This window comes from Cydia amplana, chromosome 21 (assembly GCF_948474715.1).
Source record: "Cydia amplana chromosome 21, ilCydAmpl1.1, whole genome shotgun sequence".
Lineage (NCBI taxonomy): Eukaryota > Metazoa > Arthropoda > Insecta > Lepidoptera > Tortricidae > Cydia > Cydia amplana.
In genome coordinates, this window is record NC_086089.1 from 12,929,622 (window position 1) to 12,945,012 (window position 15,391).

Consider the following 15,391-nt stretch of genomic DNA (forward strand, 5'->3'; position numbering starts at 1 on the left):
ATGGATAACCCCGCGCAGGGGTTAAACCCGGAGGTGGCTCCAATGACTGGGCCCCATAAAGGGGCTTCAGGGGCGGGTTCTTCGACCTCGCCCGACTGGGAGGAACCTATGGAGGGCCAGGACAGGGCTGAGGCCGCGCCCAAGAAGAGGCCCCATGAGGGAAACCGGGTCCTGGATTATGAGACTCACGTTGGGAGCGGGCCTAAAGTTAGCACCTCGCTGAGGGGTAGGGCCAAGGCCATGGCGAAGAAAGCCTCCATAGGCCACTTTACCGGCCTGGCAGCAGCCAAGGCCAGACTGAAGGCCTATAAGGAGGACTTGCTCTTAGAGGTGCTGGACAGCCAGGAGGGAAAGGGAAAGGGAGTGGTCCCCCCTTTACTCCTGAGAAGGTCCCAGGGGGACAACAAAAAGAAGGGGGATAAGGAGCCGTGGATGGTGAGCCCGTCCCCTTCTCCAAGTCAAGAAATGACAGAAAGCAGCCCGCCCCTATACACAGGGACGGACTACATAGAAATAGTGCGGGAGGCGACCCATATTGTCCTAGAGGCTGCCGGAAAATCCGGCAACCTAAATGGACAAGTCTGGGGCAAACTGAACCAGGCCTGCCGGGACATCCTGGCGGCCACTGACGTCCTGGCGGATAGAGTAGAGGACGAGGAGTTGCGGGCCTTAAAGGCAGACAATAACCTAATGCGGGAGCAACTTGCCCAATGTCAGACCGAGATGAAGGCCCTTCGTAGAGCCTTATCTGAGAGGACGATCCAGCCCCCACAGGCCCCGACGGCCCAATGCGACCAGGCGACGGACTTCTCTGAGGCCCTCAAAGAGGCCCTCAAGGAATTGAAGGAGGACCTGAAGCGGGACCTTACAATTACTATGGGAAACATGATCTCGGCCCGCACGGGCTATTTCCCTGAGCCGGTCCCCCGCCCTCCTCTCGCTGCGGACAGGAATAAGACGACCGCGAACCAGCCGGAACCTCAATCTGGGGCGCCGCCCTCAAGGGCAGTGACAGGTGCGCCGCCCACAAGGCAGCCTAAGGCCCCTGTGGCCCAGCCTTCGGCACCAGCGACCAAGAAGAGGGCTAACTCTGCTCCTAGGCAGAAGACGGTGAAGGAGCCTAGTGCCTCTCCACCCTCGCAGCCGGCAACAAAAACACAGGAGCCTGCTGAGTCTTGGACGCAGGTTGTCAGGAAGGGCAATGGCAAATCCGCCAAGCCCCCTTCCCCCCCTGCCGCCCCGGCTCGGAAACCGGCACCAGCGGGCCCGCGGAAGCTGGTTGTGCCCGCCACGGCCGCGATCGTGATGGCCTTGAAGCCGGAGTCTGAGGCGACATACGCCTCAATTTTGTATAAGGTCACCAAATCGGTGAAGCTTGCTGATGTGGGTGTAGAGCACGTCAAGGTCCGCAAAACAGCTGCTGGAGCCAGGATACTTGAGGTGTCCGGGTCCGACAATGGTAGGGCGGCTGACGAACTCTGCCGAAAAATGACGGAGGTGATCGGAGAGGAAGCCCGAGTATACAGGCCCACCAAAATGGCGGACTTACGCATTTCGGGCTTAGATGAGGCAGCCACTCAGGAAGAGATCGCGGGAGCAATCGCTAAATTGGGAGAGTGCTCAATAAATGAGGTTAAGGTGGGATCGATTAGGGCCCAATATAATGGGACAGCGTCGACTCTGGCACAGTGCCCTATAACGGCAGCCAAGAGGGTCACCGCAGCGGGTCGACTGCAAATAGGATGGTCCTCGGCTTTGGTAGCGGCGCTGGACCCAACACCGATGAGGTGCTTCAGGTGCATGGGCACGGGGCACACCAGAGCACTATGCCCGTCGCCAGTAGACAGGAGCGGGCTCTGCTTCCGGTGTAGCAGGCCGGACCACAAGAGGGTGGACTGCAAGGCGGAGACTGCCTTTTGCTCGGTATGTCATGCGGCCAAACGCCCAGCGGGACACATAATGGGTGGCTTTTCCTGTACGCCCCCACCAGCAAAAGGTAAAGAGGCTCTTCTGAAGACCCAAAGAGCCCCTCCAGTGAGTAACATCGACCAACGGGCCTGTGAGGGACAAAATATGGATATTTAGGCCCTACACGTCTGGGGGGAGAATCAGAATGGTCATTGATTCTCCCCTCCCAAAGTGCGGGTTCCCTGGGGACGCTGGGAAAAGACGGGGGGCATCATGGAGGAATGAATGCGCGAGCCCATGATGCCCCCATACAACGTCTGAGAGGGGGACAACGGAGTGGGGTTTAGTGGGTATTCTCTTTCGCTCCTTCTCGCTAGGAGAGGGAATCGAAAGAGGGAGTCCCACATACCCTCCCCATTATGGCCTTGCCCCACGGCCGGGGAGGGATGCGTAAACGCATTCCCCACTCCGTCAACAAAAAAAAAAAAAAAAAAAAAGGTTAGGTTAGGTTAGGTTAGGTTAGGTTAGGTTAGGTTAGGTTAGGTTAGGTTAGGTTAGGTTAGGTTAGGTTAGGTTAGGTTAGGTTAGGTTAGGTTAGGTTAGGTTAGGTTAGGTTAGGTTAGGTTAGGTTAGGTTAGGTTAGGTTAGGTTAGGTTAGGTTAGGTTAGGTTAGGTTAGGTTAGGTTAGGTTAGGTTAGGTTAGGTTAGGTTAGGTTAGGTTAGGTTAGGTTAGGTTAGGTTAGGTTAGGTTAGGTTAGGTTAGGTTAGGTTAGGTTAGGTTAGGTTAGGTTAGGTTAGGTTAGGTTAGGTTAGGTTAGGTTAGGTTAGGTTAGGTTAGGTTAGGTTAGGTTAGGTTAGGTTAGGTTAGGTTAGGTTAGGTTAGGTTAGGTTAGGTTAGGTTAGGTTAGGTTAGGTTAGGTTAGGTTAGGTTAGGTTAGGTTAGGTTAGGTTAGGTTAGGTTAGGTTAGGTTAGGTTAGGTTAGGTTAGGTTAGGTTAGGTTAAGGGTTCGTCCTTCGGCAGATCTGGCTCAAATTCGGAATATAAGGGTTTCTTAAGGAGATCTAAAATCTGGACCCCCCTTTGGGGGTGGGAAACGCCCTCCTTCTGGGAGCTCCCATACAAATTTTTCAGTTTTTTCAGTTTTTATTTTTTTAAATTTAATGTTACAAGGCTGGATGGTTGAATTTATAGATGAACAAAATGTATTAAAATTGTACACAAACGGTTTTTTTTTCAGCTCTCTATCTCTAAAAATAAAGATTTTAGACCCGGGTCAAATTTTTTTTTAAATTTTTTTTATGTCCAAATCGGTCCAAAAATAGGTCTATATATACGAAAATGTCTTACTCGTCTAGTAGGAAATAGTGAAATCCGACTCGCACTTGACCATTCTTCATAGAAATTTGTGTTTTTGGTATTTTTGGGCTAGTTTTTAGGATTTGTATGGTAATATTTGGTACAAAGTGACATGGCATAATGTATATTGACATAATCTGACAGTTTTTGTCAAATTTAGTGTAAAATGATATTTTGTCATAGTTAAGTACAAAATAAAAAGACTGAAATACTGTAAAATGGGACGTTCTTTGACAGAATCTGTAAGAATCTTGAAAGTTGACAGTTTTTTAATAAATATGGATCTTGCTTAGAAACTGCCGTCATGACCAAGTGCAAAATGACAGATTTTCACAAAAACGACATTTTGGCTAGGTGTTATTACCTATATATGACACCATTTTAGACGTGATATTCTTTTTAAGAATAGAAAATACTTAGTTATGAAAACGGATTGCTAGGGACTAGGTAACTAAAAAGAAAATCATTGGGGTAAAATTCTCTGCTCCCAGAGATAGGTAGGTTAGGGTTATTTTTTTTTTGATGTCCCTAAAAACGACACTGCTCCCAGAGATAGGTAGGTTAGGGTTATTTTTTTTTTGATGTCCCTAAAAACGACACTGCTCCCAGAGATAGGTAGGTTAGGGTTATTTTTTTTTTGATGTCCCTAAAAACGAAACTTCTCCCAGAGAGAGGTAGGTTAGGTTAGGTTAGTCAGGTTAGGTTATGTTAGAACTGCGACCTTTACAGGAACCAACTGCTACTAGAAAAGTGGGTCAGTTTATTAGGAACCAACTGCTACTAGTAAAGTTAGGTTAGGTCACAATTATGGTTGAAAATCGTTAGATTTTCTTGAAATTTGGCATAGGGGTATTATTTTACATGCTCTATCTATGGTCATTCGCACTTGACCATTTTTAATAGAAATTTGTTTTGAAGTAATTTTGGGCGAGTTTTTTGGGTTATGGGTTTTTAGAGTTATAGGTTAAGGGTTCGTCCTTCGGCAGATCTGGCTCAAATTCGGAATATAAGGGTTTCTTAAGGAGATCTAAAATCTGGACCCCCCTTTGGGGGTGGGAAACGCCCTCCTTCTGGGAGCTCCCATACAAATTTTTCAGTTTTTTCAGTTTTTATTTTTTTAAATTTAATGTTACAAGGCTGGATGGTTGAATTTATAGATGAACAAAATGTATTAAAATTGTACACAAACGGTTTTTTTTTCAGCTCTCTATCTCTAAAAATAAAGATTTTAGACCCGGGTCAAATTTTTTTTTAAATTTTTTTTATGTCCAAATCGGTCCAAAAATAGGTCTATATATACGAAAATGTCTTACTCGTCTAGTAGGAAATAGTGAAATCCGACTCGCACTTGACCATTCTTCATAGAAATTTGTGTTTTTGGTATTTTTGGGCTAGTTTTTAGGATTTGTATGGTAATATTTGGTACAAAGTGACATGGCATAATGTATATTGACATAATCTGACAGTTTTTGTCAAATTTAGTGTAAAATGATATTTTGTCATAGTTAAGTACAAAATAAAAAGACTGAAATACTGTAAAATGGGACGTTCTTTGACAGAATCTGTAAGAATCTTGAAAGTTGACAGTTTTTTAATAAATATGGATCTTGCTTAGAAACTGCCGTCATGACCAAGTGCAAAATGACAGATTTTCACAAAAACGACATTTTGGCTAGGTGTTATTACCTATATATGACACCATTTTAGACGTGATATTCTTTTTAAGAATAGAAAATACTTAGTTATGAAAACGGATTGCTAGGGACTAGGTAACTAAAAAGAAAATCATTGGGGTAAAATTCTCTGCTCCCAGAGATAGGTAGGTTAGGGTTATTTTTTTTTTGATGTCCCTAAAAACGACACTGCTCCCAGAGATAGGTAGGTTAGGTTAGGTTAGGTTAGGTTAGGTTAGGTTAGGTTAGGTTAGGTTAGGTTAGGTTAGGTTAGGTTAGGTTAGGTTAGGTTAGGTTAGGTTAGGTTAGGTTAGGTTAGGTTAGGTTAGGTTAGGTTAGGTTAGGTTAGGTTAGGTTAGGTTAGGTTAGGTTAGGTTAGGTTAGGTTAGGTTAGGTTAGGTTAGGTTAGGTTAGGTTAGGTTAGGTTAGGTTAGGTTAGGTTAGGTTAGGTTAGGTTAGGTTAGGTTAGGTTAGGTTAGGTTAGGTTAGGTTAGGTTAGGTTAGGTTAGGTTAGGTTAGGTTAGGTTAGGTTAGGTTAGGTTAGGTTAGGTTAGGTTAGGTTAGGTTAGGTTAGGTTAGGTTAGGTTAGGTTAGGTTAGGTTAGGTTAGGTTAGGTTAGGTTAGGTTAGGTTAGGTTAGGTTAGGTTAGGTTAGGTTAGGTTAGGTTAGGTTAGGTTAGGTTAGGTTAGGTTAGGTTAGGTTAGGTTAGGTTAGGTTAGGTTAGGTTAGGTTAGGTTAGGTTAGGTTAGGTTAGGTTAGGTTAGGTTAGGTTAGGTTAGGTTAGGTTAGGTTAGGTTAGGTTAGGTTAGGTTAGGTTAGGTTAGGTTAGGTTAGGTTAGGTTAGGTTAGGTTAGGTTAGGTTAGGTTAGGTTAGGTTAGGTTAGGTTAGGTTAGGTTAGGTTAGGTTAGGTTAGGTTAGGTTAGGTTAGGTTAGGTTAGGTTAGGTTAGGTTAGGTTAGGTTAGGTTAGGTTAGGTTAGGTTAGGTTAGGTTAGGTTAGGTTAGGTTAGGTTAGGTTAGGTTAGGTTAGGTTAGGTTAGGTTAGGTTAGGTTAGGTTAGGTTAGGTTAGGTTAGGTTAGGTTAGGTTAGGTTAGGTTAGGTTAGGTTAGGTTAGGTTAGGTTAGGTTAGGTTAGGTTAGGTTAGGTTAGGTTAGGTTAGGTTAGGTTAGGTTAGGTTAGGTTAGGTTAGGTTAGGTTAGGTTAGGTTAGGTTAGGTTAGGTTAGGTTAGGTTAGGTTAGGTTAGGTTAGGTTAGGTTAGGTTAGGTTAGGTTAGGTTAGGTTAGGTTAGGTTAGGTTAGGTTAGGTTAGGTTAGGTTAGGTTAGGTTAGGTTAGGTTAGGTTAGGTTAGGTTAGGTTAGGTTAGGTTAGGTTAGGTTAGGTTAGGTTAGGTTAGGTTAGGTTAGGTTAGGTTAGGTTAGGTTAGGTTAGGTTAGGTTAGGTTAGGTTAGGTTAGGTTAGGTTAGGTTAGGTTAGGTTAGGTTAGGTTAGGTTAGGTTAGGTTAGGTTAGGTTAGGTTAGGTTAGGTTAGGTTAGGTTAGGTTAGGTTAGGTTAGGTTAGGTTAGGTTAGGTTAGGTTAGGTTAGGTTAGGTTAGGTTAGGTTAGGTTAGGTTAGGTTAGGTTAGGTTAGGTTAGGTTAGGTTAGGTTAGGTTAGGTTAGGTTAGGTTAGGTTAGGTTAGGTTAGGTTAGGTTAGGTTAGGTTAGGTTAGGTTAGGTTAGGTTAGGTTAGGTTAGGTTAGGTTAGGTTAGGTTAGGTTAGGTTAGGTTAGGTTAGGTTAGGTTAGGTTAGGTTAGGTTAGGTTAGGTTAGGTTAGGTTAGGTTAGGTTAGGTTAGGTTAGGTTAGGTTAGGTTAGGTTAGGTTAGGTTAGGTTAGGTTAGGTTAGGTTAGGTTAGGTTAGGTTAGGTTAGGTTAGGTTAGGTTAGGTTAGGTTAGGTTAGGTTAGGTTAGGTTAGGTTAGGTTAGGTTAGGTTAGGTTAGGTTAGGTTAGGTTAGGTTAGGTTAGGTTAGGTTAGGTTAGGTTAGGTTAGGTTAGGTTAGGTTAGGTTAGGTTAGGTTAGGTTAGGTTAGGTTAGGTTAGGTTAGGTTAGGTTAGGTTAGGTTAGGTTAGGTTAGGTTAGGTTAGGTTAGGTTAGGTTAGGTTAGGTTAGGTTAGGTTAGGTTAGGTTAGGTTAGGTTAGGTTAGGTTAGGTTAGGTTAGGTTAGGTTAGGTTAGGTTAGGTTAGGTTAGGTTAGGTTAGGTTAGGTTAGGTTAGGTTAGGTTAGGTTAGGTTAGGTTAGGTTAGGTTAGGTTAGGTTAGGTTAGGTTAGGTTAGGTTAGGTTAGGTTAGGTTAGGTTAGGTTAGGTTAGGTTAGGTTAGGTTAGGTTAGGTTAGGTTAGGTTAGGTTAGGTTAGGTTAGGTTAGGTTAGGTTAGGTTAGGTTAGGTTAGGTTAGGTTAGGTTAGGTTAGGTTAGGTTAGGTTAGGTTAGGTTAGGTTAGGTTAGGTTAGGTTAGGTTAGGTTAGGTTAGGTTAGGTTAGGTTAGGTTAGGTTAGGTTAGGTTAGGTTAGGTTAGGTTAGGTTAGGTTAGGTTAGGTTAGGTTAGGTTAGGTTAGGTTAGGTTAGGTTAGGTTAGGTTAGGTTAGGTTAGGTTAGGTTAGGTTAGGTTAGGTTAGGTTAGGTTAGGTTAGGTTAGGTTAGGTTAGGTTAGGTTAGGTTAGGTTAGGTTAGGTTAGGTTAGGTTAGGTTAGGTTAGGTTAGGTTAGGTTAGGTTAGGTTAGGTTAGGTTAGGTTAGGTTAGGTTAGGTTAGGTTAGGTTAGGTTAGGTTAGGTTAGGTTAGGTTAGGTTAGGTTAGGTTAGGTTAGGTTAGGTTAGGTTAGGTTAGGTTAGGTTAGGTTAGGTTAGGTTAGGTTAGGTTAGGTTAGGTTAGGTTAGGTTAGGTTAGGTTAGGTTAGGTTAGGTTAGGTTAGGTTAGGTTAGGTTAGGTTAGGTTAGGTTAGGTTAGGTTAGGTTAGGTTAGGTTAGGTTAGGTTAGGTTAGGTTAGGTTAGGTTAGGTTAGGTTAGGTTAGGTTAGGTTAGGTTAGGTTAGGTTAGGTTAGGTTAGGTTAGGTTAGGTTAGGTTAGGTTAGGTTAGGTTAGGTTAGGTTAGGTTAGGTTAGGTTAGGTTAGGTTAGGTTAGGTTAGGTTAGGTTAGGTTAGGTTAGGTTAGGTTAGGTTAGGTTAGGTTAGGTTAGGTTAGGTTAGGTTAGGTTAGGTTAGGTTAGGTTAGGTTAGGTTAGGTTAGGTTAGGTTAGGTTAGGTTAGGTTAGGTTAGGTTAGGTTAGGTTAGGTTAGGTTAGGTTAGGTTAGGTTAGGTTAGGTTAGGTTAGGTTAGGTTAGGTTAGGTTAGGTTAGGTTAGGTTAGGTTAGGTTAGGTTAGGTTAGGTTAGGTTAGGTTAGGTTAGGTTAGGTTAGGTTAGGTTAGGTTAGGTTAGGTTAGGTTAGGTTAGGTTAGGTTAGGTTAGGTTAGGTTAGGTTAGGTTAGGTTAGGTTAGGTTAGGTTAGGTTAGGTTAGGTTAGGTTAGGTTAGGTTAGGTTAGGTTAGGTTAGGTTAGGTTAGGTTAGGTTAGGTTAGGTTAGGTTAGGTTAGGTTAGGTTAGGTTAGGTTAGGTTAGGTTAGGTTAGGTTAGGTTAGGTTAGGTTAGGTTAGGTTAGGTTAGGTTAGGTTAGGTTAGGTTAGGTTAGGTTAGGTTAGGTTAGGTTAGGTTAGGTTAGGTTAGGTTAGGTTAGGTTAGGTTAGGTTAGGTTAGGTTAGGTTAGGTTAGGTTAGGTTAGGTTAGGTTAGGTTAGGTTAGGTTAGGTTAGGTTAGGTTAGGTTAGGTTAGGTTAGGTTAGGTTAGGTTAGGTTAGGTTAGGTTAGGTTAGGTTAGGTTAGGTTAGGTTAGGTTAGGTTAGGTTAGGTTAGGTTAGGTTAGGTTAGGTTAGGTTAGGTTAGGTTAGGTTAGGTTAGGTTAGGTTAGGTTAGGTTAGGTTAGGTTAGGTTAGGTTAGGTTAGGTTAGGTTAGGTTAGGTTAGGTTAGGTTAGGTTAGGTTAGGTTAGGTTAGGTTAGGTTAGGTTAGGTTAGGTTAGGTTAGGTTAGGTTAGGTTAGGTTAGGTTAGGTTAGGTTAGGTTAGGTTAGGTTAGGTTAGGTTAGGTTAGGTTAGGTTAGGTTAGGTTAGGTTAGGTTAGGTTAGGTTAGGTTAGGTTAGGTTAGGTTAGGTTAGGTTAGGTTAGGTTAGGTTAGGTTAGGTTAGGTTAGGTTAGGTTAGGTTAGGTTAGGTTAGGTTAGGTTAGGTTAGGTTAGGTTAGGTTAGGTTAGGTTAGGTTAGGTTAGGTTAGGTTAGGTTAGGTTAGGTTAGGTTAGGTTAGGTTAGGTTAGGTTAGGTTAGGTTAGGTTAGGTTAGGTTAGGTTAGGTTAGGTTAGGTTAGGTTAGGTTAGGTTAGGTTAGGTTAGGTTAGGTTAGGTTAGGTTAGGTTAGGTTAGGTTAGGTTAGGTTAGGTTAGGTTAGGTTAGGTTAGGTTAGGTTAGGTTAGGTTAGGTTAGGTTAGGTTAGGTTAGGTTAGGTTAGGTTAGGTTAGGTTAGGTTAGGTTAGGTTAGGTTAGGTTAGGTTAGGTTAGGTTAGGTTAGGTTAGGTTAGGTTAGGTTAGGTTAGGTTAGGTTAGGTTAGGTTAGGTTAGGTTAGGTTAGGTTAGGTTAGGTTAGGTTAGGTTAGGTTAGGTTAGGTTAGGTTAGGTTAGGTTAGGTTAGGTTAGGTTAGGTTAGGTTAGGTTAGGTTAGGTTAGGTTAGGTTAGGTTAGGTTAGGTTAGGTTAGGTTAGGTTAGGTTAGGTTAGGTTAGGTTAGGTTAGGTTAGGTTAGGTTAGGTTAGGTTAGGTTAGGTTAGGTTAGGTTAGGTTAGGTTAGGTTAGGTTAGGTTAGGTTAGGTTAGGTTAGGTTAGGTTAGGTTAGGTTAGGTTAGGTTAGGTTAGGTTAGGTTAGGTTAGGTTAGGTTAGGTTAGGTTAGGTTAGGTTAGGTTAGGTTAGGTTAGGTTAGGTTAGGTTAGGTTAGGTTAGGTTAGGTTAGGTTAGGTTAGGTTAGGTTAGGTTAGGTTAGGTTAGGTTAGGTTAGGTTAGGTTAGGTTAGGTTAGGTTAGGTTAGGTTAGGTTAGGTTAGGTTAGGTTAGGTTAGGTTAGGTTAGGTTAGGTTAGGTTAGGTTAGGTTAGGTTAGGTTAGGTTAGGTTAGGTTAGGTTAGGTTAGGTTAGGTTAGGTTAGGTTAGGTTAGGTTAGGTTAGGTTAGGTTAGGTTAGGTTAGGTTAGGTTAGGTTAGGTTAGGTTAGGTTAGGTTAGGTTAGGTTAGGTTAGGTTAGGTTAGGTTAGGTTAGGTTAGGTTAGGTTAGGTTAGGTTAGGTTAGGTTAGGTTAGGTTAGGTTAGGTTAGGTTAGGTTAGGTTAGGTTAGGTTAGGTTAGGTTAGGTTAGGTTAGGTTAGGTTAGGTTAGGTTAGGTTAGGTTAGGTTAGGTTAGGTTAGGTTAGGTTAGGTTAGGTTAGGTTAGGTTAGGTTAGGTTAGGTTAGGTTAGGTTAGGTTAGGTTAGGTTAGGTTAGGTTAGGTTAGGTTAGGTTAGGTTAGGTTAGGTTAGGTTAGGTTAGGTTAGGTTAGGTTAGGTTAGGTTAGGTTAGGTTAGGTTAGGTTAGGTTAGGTTAGGTTAGGTTAGGTTAGGTTAGGTTAGGTTAGGTTAGGTTAGGTTAGGTTAGGTTAGGTTAGGTTAGGTTAGGTTAGGTTAGGTTAGGTTAGGTTAGGTTAGGTTAGGTTAGGTTAGGTTAGGTTAGGTTAGGTTAGGTTAGGTTAGGTTAGGTTAGGTTAGGTTAGGTTAGGTTAGGTTAGGTTAGGTTAGGTTAGGTTAGGTTAGGTTAGGTTAGGTTAGGTTAGGTTAGGTTAGGTTAGGTTAGGTTAGGTTAGGTTAGGTTAGGTTAGGTTAGGTTAGGTTAGGTTAGGTTAGGTTAGGTTAGGTTAGGTTAGGTTAGGTTAGGTTAGGTTAGGTTAGGTTAGGTTAGGTTAGGTTAGGTTAGGTTAGGTTAGGTTAGGTTAGGTTAGGTTAGGTTAGGTTAGGTTAGGTTAGGTTAGGTTAGGTTAGGTTAGGTTAGGTTAGGTTAGGTTAGGTTAGGTTAGGTTAGGTTAGGTTAGGTTAGGTTAGGTTAGGTTAGGTTAGGTTAGGTTAGGTTAGGTTAGGTTAGGTTAGGTTAGGTTAGGTTAGGTTAGGTTAGGTTAGGTTAGGTTAGGTTAGGTTAGGTTAGGTTAGGTTAGGTTAGGTTAGGTTAGGTTAGGTTAGGTTAGGTTAGGTTAGGTTAGGTTAGGTTAGGTTAGGTTAGGTTAGGTTAGGTTAGGTTAGGTTAGGTTAGGTTAGGTTAGGTTAGGTTAGGTTAGGTTAGGTTAGGTTAGGTTAGGTTAGGTTAGGTTAGGTTAGGTTAGGTTAGGTTAGGTTAGGTTAGGTTAGGTTAGGTTAGGTTAGGTTAGGTTAGGTTAGGTTAGGTTAGGTTAGGTTAGGTTAGGTTAGGTTAGGTTAGGTTAGGTTAGGTTAGGTTAGGTTAGGTTAGGTTAGGTTAGGTTAGGTTAGGTTAGGTTAGGTTAGGTTAGGTTAGGTTAGGTTAGGTTAGGTTAGGTTAGGTTAGGTTAGGTTAGGTTAGGTTAGGTTAGGTTAGGTTAGGTTAGGTTAGGTTAGGTTAGGTTAGGTTAGGTTAGGTTAGGTTAGGTTAGGTTAGGTTAGGTTAGGTTAGGTTAGGTTAGGTTAGGTTAGGTTAGGTTAGGTTAGGTTAGGTTAGGTTAGGTTAGGTTAGGTTAGGTTAGGTTAGGTTAGGTTAGGTTAGGTTAGGTTAGGTTAGGTTAGGTTAGGTTAGGTTAGGTTAGGTTAGGTTAGGTTAGGTTAGGTTAGGTTAGGTTAGGTTAGGTTAGGTTAGGTTAGGTTAGGTTAGGTTAGGTTAGGTTAGGTTAGGTTAGGTTAGGTTAGGTTAGGTTAGGTTAGGTTAGGTTAGGTTAGGTTAGGTTAGGTTAGGTTAGGTTAGGTTAGGTTAGGTTAGGTTAGGTTAGGTTAGGTTAGGTTAGGTTAGGTTAGGTTAGGTTAGGTTAGGTTAGGTTAGGTTAGGTTAGGTTAGGTTAGGTTAGGTTAGGTTAGGTTAGGTTAGGTTAGGTTAGGTTAGGTTAGGTTAGGTTAGGTTAGGTTAGGTTAGGTTAGGTTAGGTTAGGTTAGGTTAGGTTAGGTTAGGTTAGGTTAGGTTAGGTTAGGTTAGGTTAGGTTAGGTTAGGTTAGGTTAGGTTAGGTTAGGTTAGGTTAGGTTAGGTTAGGTTAGGTTAGGTTAGGTTAGGTTAGGTTAGGTTAGGTTAGGTTAGGTTAGGTTAGGTTAGGTTAGGTTAGGTTAGGTTAGGTTAGGTTAGGTTAGGTTAGGTTAGGTTAGGTTAGGTTAGGTTAGGTTAGGTTAGGTTAGGTTAGGTTAGGTTAGGTTAGGTTAGGTTAGGTTAGGTTAGGTTAGGTTAGGTTAGGTTAGGTTAGGTTAGGTTAGGTTAGGTTAGGTTAGGTTAGGTTAGGTTAGGTTAGGTTAGGTTAGGTTAGGTTAGGTTAGGTTAGGTTAGGTTAGGTTAGGTTAGGTTAGGTTAGGTTAGGTTAGGTTAGGTTAGGTTAGGTTAGGTTAGGTTAGGTTAGGTTAGGTTAGGTTAGGTTAGGTTAGGTTAGGTTAGGTTAGGTTAGGTTAGGTTAGGTTAGGTTAGGTTAGGTTAGGTTAGGTTAGGTTAGGTTAGGTTAGGTTAGGTTAGGTTAGGTTAGGTTAGGTTAGGTTAGGTTAGGTTAGGTTAGGTTAGGTTAGGTTAGGTTAGGTTAGGTTAGGTTAGGTTAGGTTAGGTTAGGTTAGGTTAGGTTAGGTTAGGTTAGGTTAGGTTAGGTTAGGTTAGGTTAGGTTAGGTTAGGTTAGGTTAGGTTAGGTTAGGTTAGGTTAGGTTAGGTTAGGTTAGGTTAGGTTAGGTTAGGTTAGGTTAGGTTAGGTTAGGTTAGGTTAGGTTAGGTTAGGTTAGGTTAGGTTAGGTTAGGTTAGGTTAGGTTAGGTTAGGTTAGGTTAGGTTAGGTTAGGTTAGGTTAGGTTAGGTTAGGTTAGGTTAGGTTAGGTTAGGTTAGGTTAGGTTAGGTTAGGTTAGGTTAGGTTAGGTTAGGTTAGGTTAGGTTAGGTTAGGTTAGGTTAGGTTAGGTTAGGTTAGGTTAGGTTAGGTTAGGTTAGGTTAGGTTAGGTTAGGTTAGGTTAGGTTAGGTTAGGTTAGGTTAGGTTAGGTTAGGTTAGGTTAGGTTAGGTTAGGTTAGGTTAGGTTAGGTTAGGTTAGGTTAGGTTAGGTTAGGTTAGGTTAGGTTAGGTTAGGTTAGGTTAGGTTAGGTTAGGTTAGGTTAGGTTAGGTTAGGTTAGGTTAGGTTAGGTTAGGTTAGGTTAGGTTAGGTTAGGTTAGGTTAGGTTAGGTTAGGTTAGGTTAGGTTAGGTTAGGTTAGGTTAGGTTAGGTTAGGTTAGGTTAGGTTAGGTTAGGTTAGGTTAGGTTAGGTTAGGTTAGGTTAGGTTAGGTTAGGTTAGGTTAGGTTAGGTTAGGTTAGGTTAGGTTAGGTTAGGTTAGGTTAGGTTAGGTTAGGTTAGGTTAGGTTAGGTTAGGTTAGGTTAGGTTAGGTTAGGTTAGGTTAGGTTAGGTTAGGTTAGGTTAGGTTAGGTTAGGTTAGGTTAGGTTAGGTTAGGTTAGGTTAGGTTAGGTTAGGTTAGGTTAGGTTAGGTTAGGTTAGGTTAGGTTAGGTTAGGTTAGGTTAGGTTAGGTTAGGTTAGGTTAGGTTAGGTTAGGTTAGGTTAGGTTAGGTTAGGTTAGGTTAGGTTAGGTTAGGTTAGGTTAGGTTAGGTTAGGTTAGGTTAGGTTAGGTTAGGTTAGGTTAGGTTAGGTTAGGTTAGGTTAGGTTAGGTTAGGTTAGGTTAGGTTAGGTTAGGTTAGGTTAGGTTAGGTTAGGTTAGGTTAGGTTAGGTTAGGTTAGGTTAGGTTAGGTTAGGTTAGGTTAGGTTAGGTTAGGTTAGGTTAGGTTAGGTTAGGTTAGGTTAGGTTAGGTTAGGTTAGGTTAGGTTAGGTTAGGTTAGGTTAGGTTAGGTTAGGTTAGGTTAGGTTAGGTTAGGTTAGGTTAGGTTAGGTTAGGTTAGGTTAGGTTAGGTTAGGTTAGGTTAGGTTAGGTTAGGTTAGGTTAGGTTAGGTTAGGTTAGGTTAGGTTAGGTTAGGTTAGGTTAGGTTAGGTTAGGTTAGGTTAGGTTAGGTTAGGTTAGGTTAGGTTAGGTTAGGTTAGGTTAGGTTAGGTTAGGTTAGGTTAGGTTAGGTTAGGTTAGGTTAGGTTAGGTTAGGTTAGGTTAGGTTAGGTTAGGTTAGGTTAGGTTAGGTTAGGTTAGGTTAGGTTAGGTTAGGTTAGGTTAGGTTAGGTTAGGTTAGGTTAGGTTAGGTTAGGTTAGGTTAGGTTAGGTTAGGTTAGGTTAGGTTAGGTTAGGTTAGGTTAGGTTAGGTTAGGTTAGGTTAGGTTAGGTTAGGTTAGGTTAGGTTAGGTTAGGTTAGGTTAGGTTAGGTTAGGTTAGGTGAGGTTAGGTTAGGTTAGGTTAGGTTAGGTTAGGTTAGGTTAGGTTAGGTTAGGTTAGGTTAGGTTAGGTTAGGTTAGGTTAGGTTAGGTTAGGTTAGGTTAGGTTAGGTTAGGTTAGGTTAGGTTAGGTTAGGTTAGGTTAGGTTAGGTTAGGTTAGGTTAGGTTAGGTTAGGTTAGGTTAGGTTAGGTTAGGTTAGGTTAGGTTAGGTTAGGTTAGGTTAGGTTAGGTTAGGTTAGGTTAGGTTAGGTTAGGTTAGGTTAGGTTAGGTTAGGTTAGGTTAGGTTAGGTTAGGTTAGGTTAGGTTAGGTTAGGTTAGGTTAGGTTAGGTTAGGTTAGGTTAGGTTAGGTTAGGTTAGGTTAGGTTAGGTTAGGTTAGGTTAGGTTAGGTTAGGTTAGGTTAGGTTAGGTTAGGTTAGGTTAGGTTAGGTTAGGTTAGGTTAGGTTAGGTTAGGTTAGGTTAGGTTAGGTTAGGTTAGGTAGGTTAGGTTAGGTTAGGTTAGGTTAGGTTAGGTTAGGTTAGGTTAGGTTAGGTTAGGTTAGGTTAGGTTAGGTTAGGTTAGGTTAGGTTAGGTTAGGTTAGGTTAGGTTAGGTTAGGTTAGGTTAGGTTAGGTTAGGTTAGGTTAGGTTAGGTTAGGTTAGGTTAGGTTAGGTTAGGTTAGGTTAGGTTAGGTTAGGTTAGGTTAGGTTAGGTTAGGTTAGGTTAGGTTAGGTTAGGTTAGGTTAGGTTAGGTTAGGTTAGGTTAGGTTAGGTTAGGTTAGGTTAGGTTAGGTTAGTTAGGTTAGGTTAGGTTAGGTTAGGTTAGGTTAGGTTAGGTTAGGTTAGGTTAGGTTAGGTTAGGTTAGGTTAGG

General features: G+C 42.0%; 1 protein-coding gene across 1 annotated transcript; it reads left to right on the forward strand.

Annotated features, from left to right (window-relative positions):
• Window positions 1-2,085, forward strand: LOC134658251 (uncharacterized). Its single transcript, XM_063513864.1, has one exon. The coding sequence runs from the start codon at window positions 1-3 to the stop codon at window positions 2,083-2,085; it is 2,085 nt and encodes a 694-aa protein (XP_063369934.1).
• The last annotated feature ends 13,306 nt before the right edge of the window (window positions 2,086-15,391 follow it).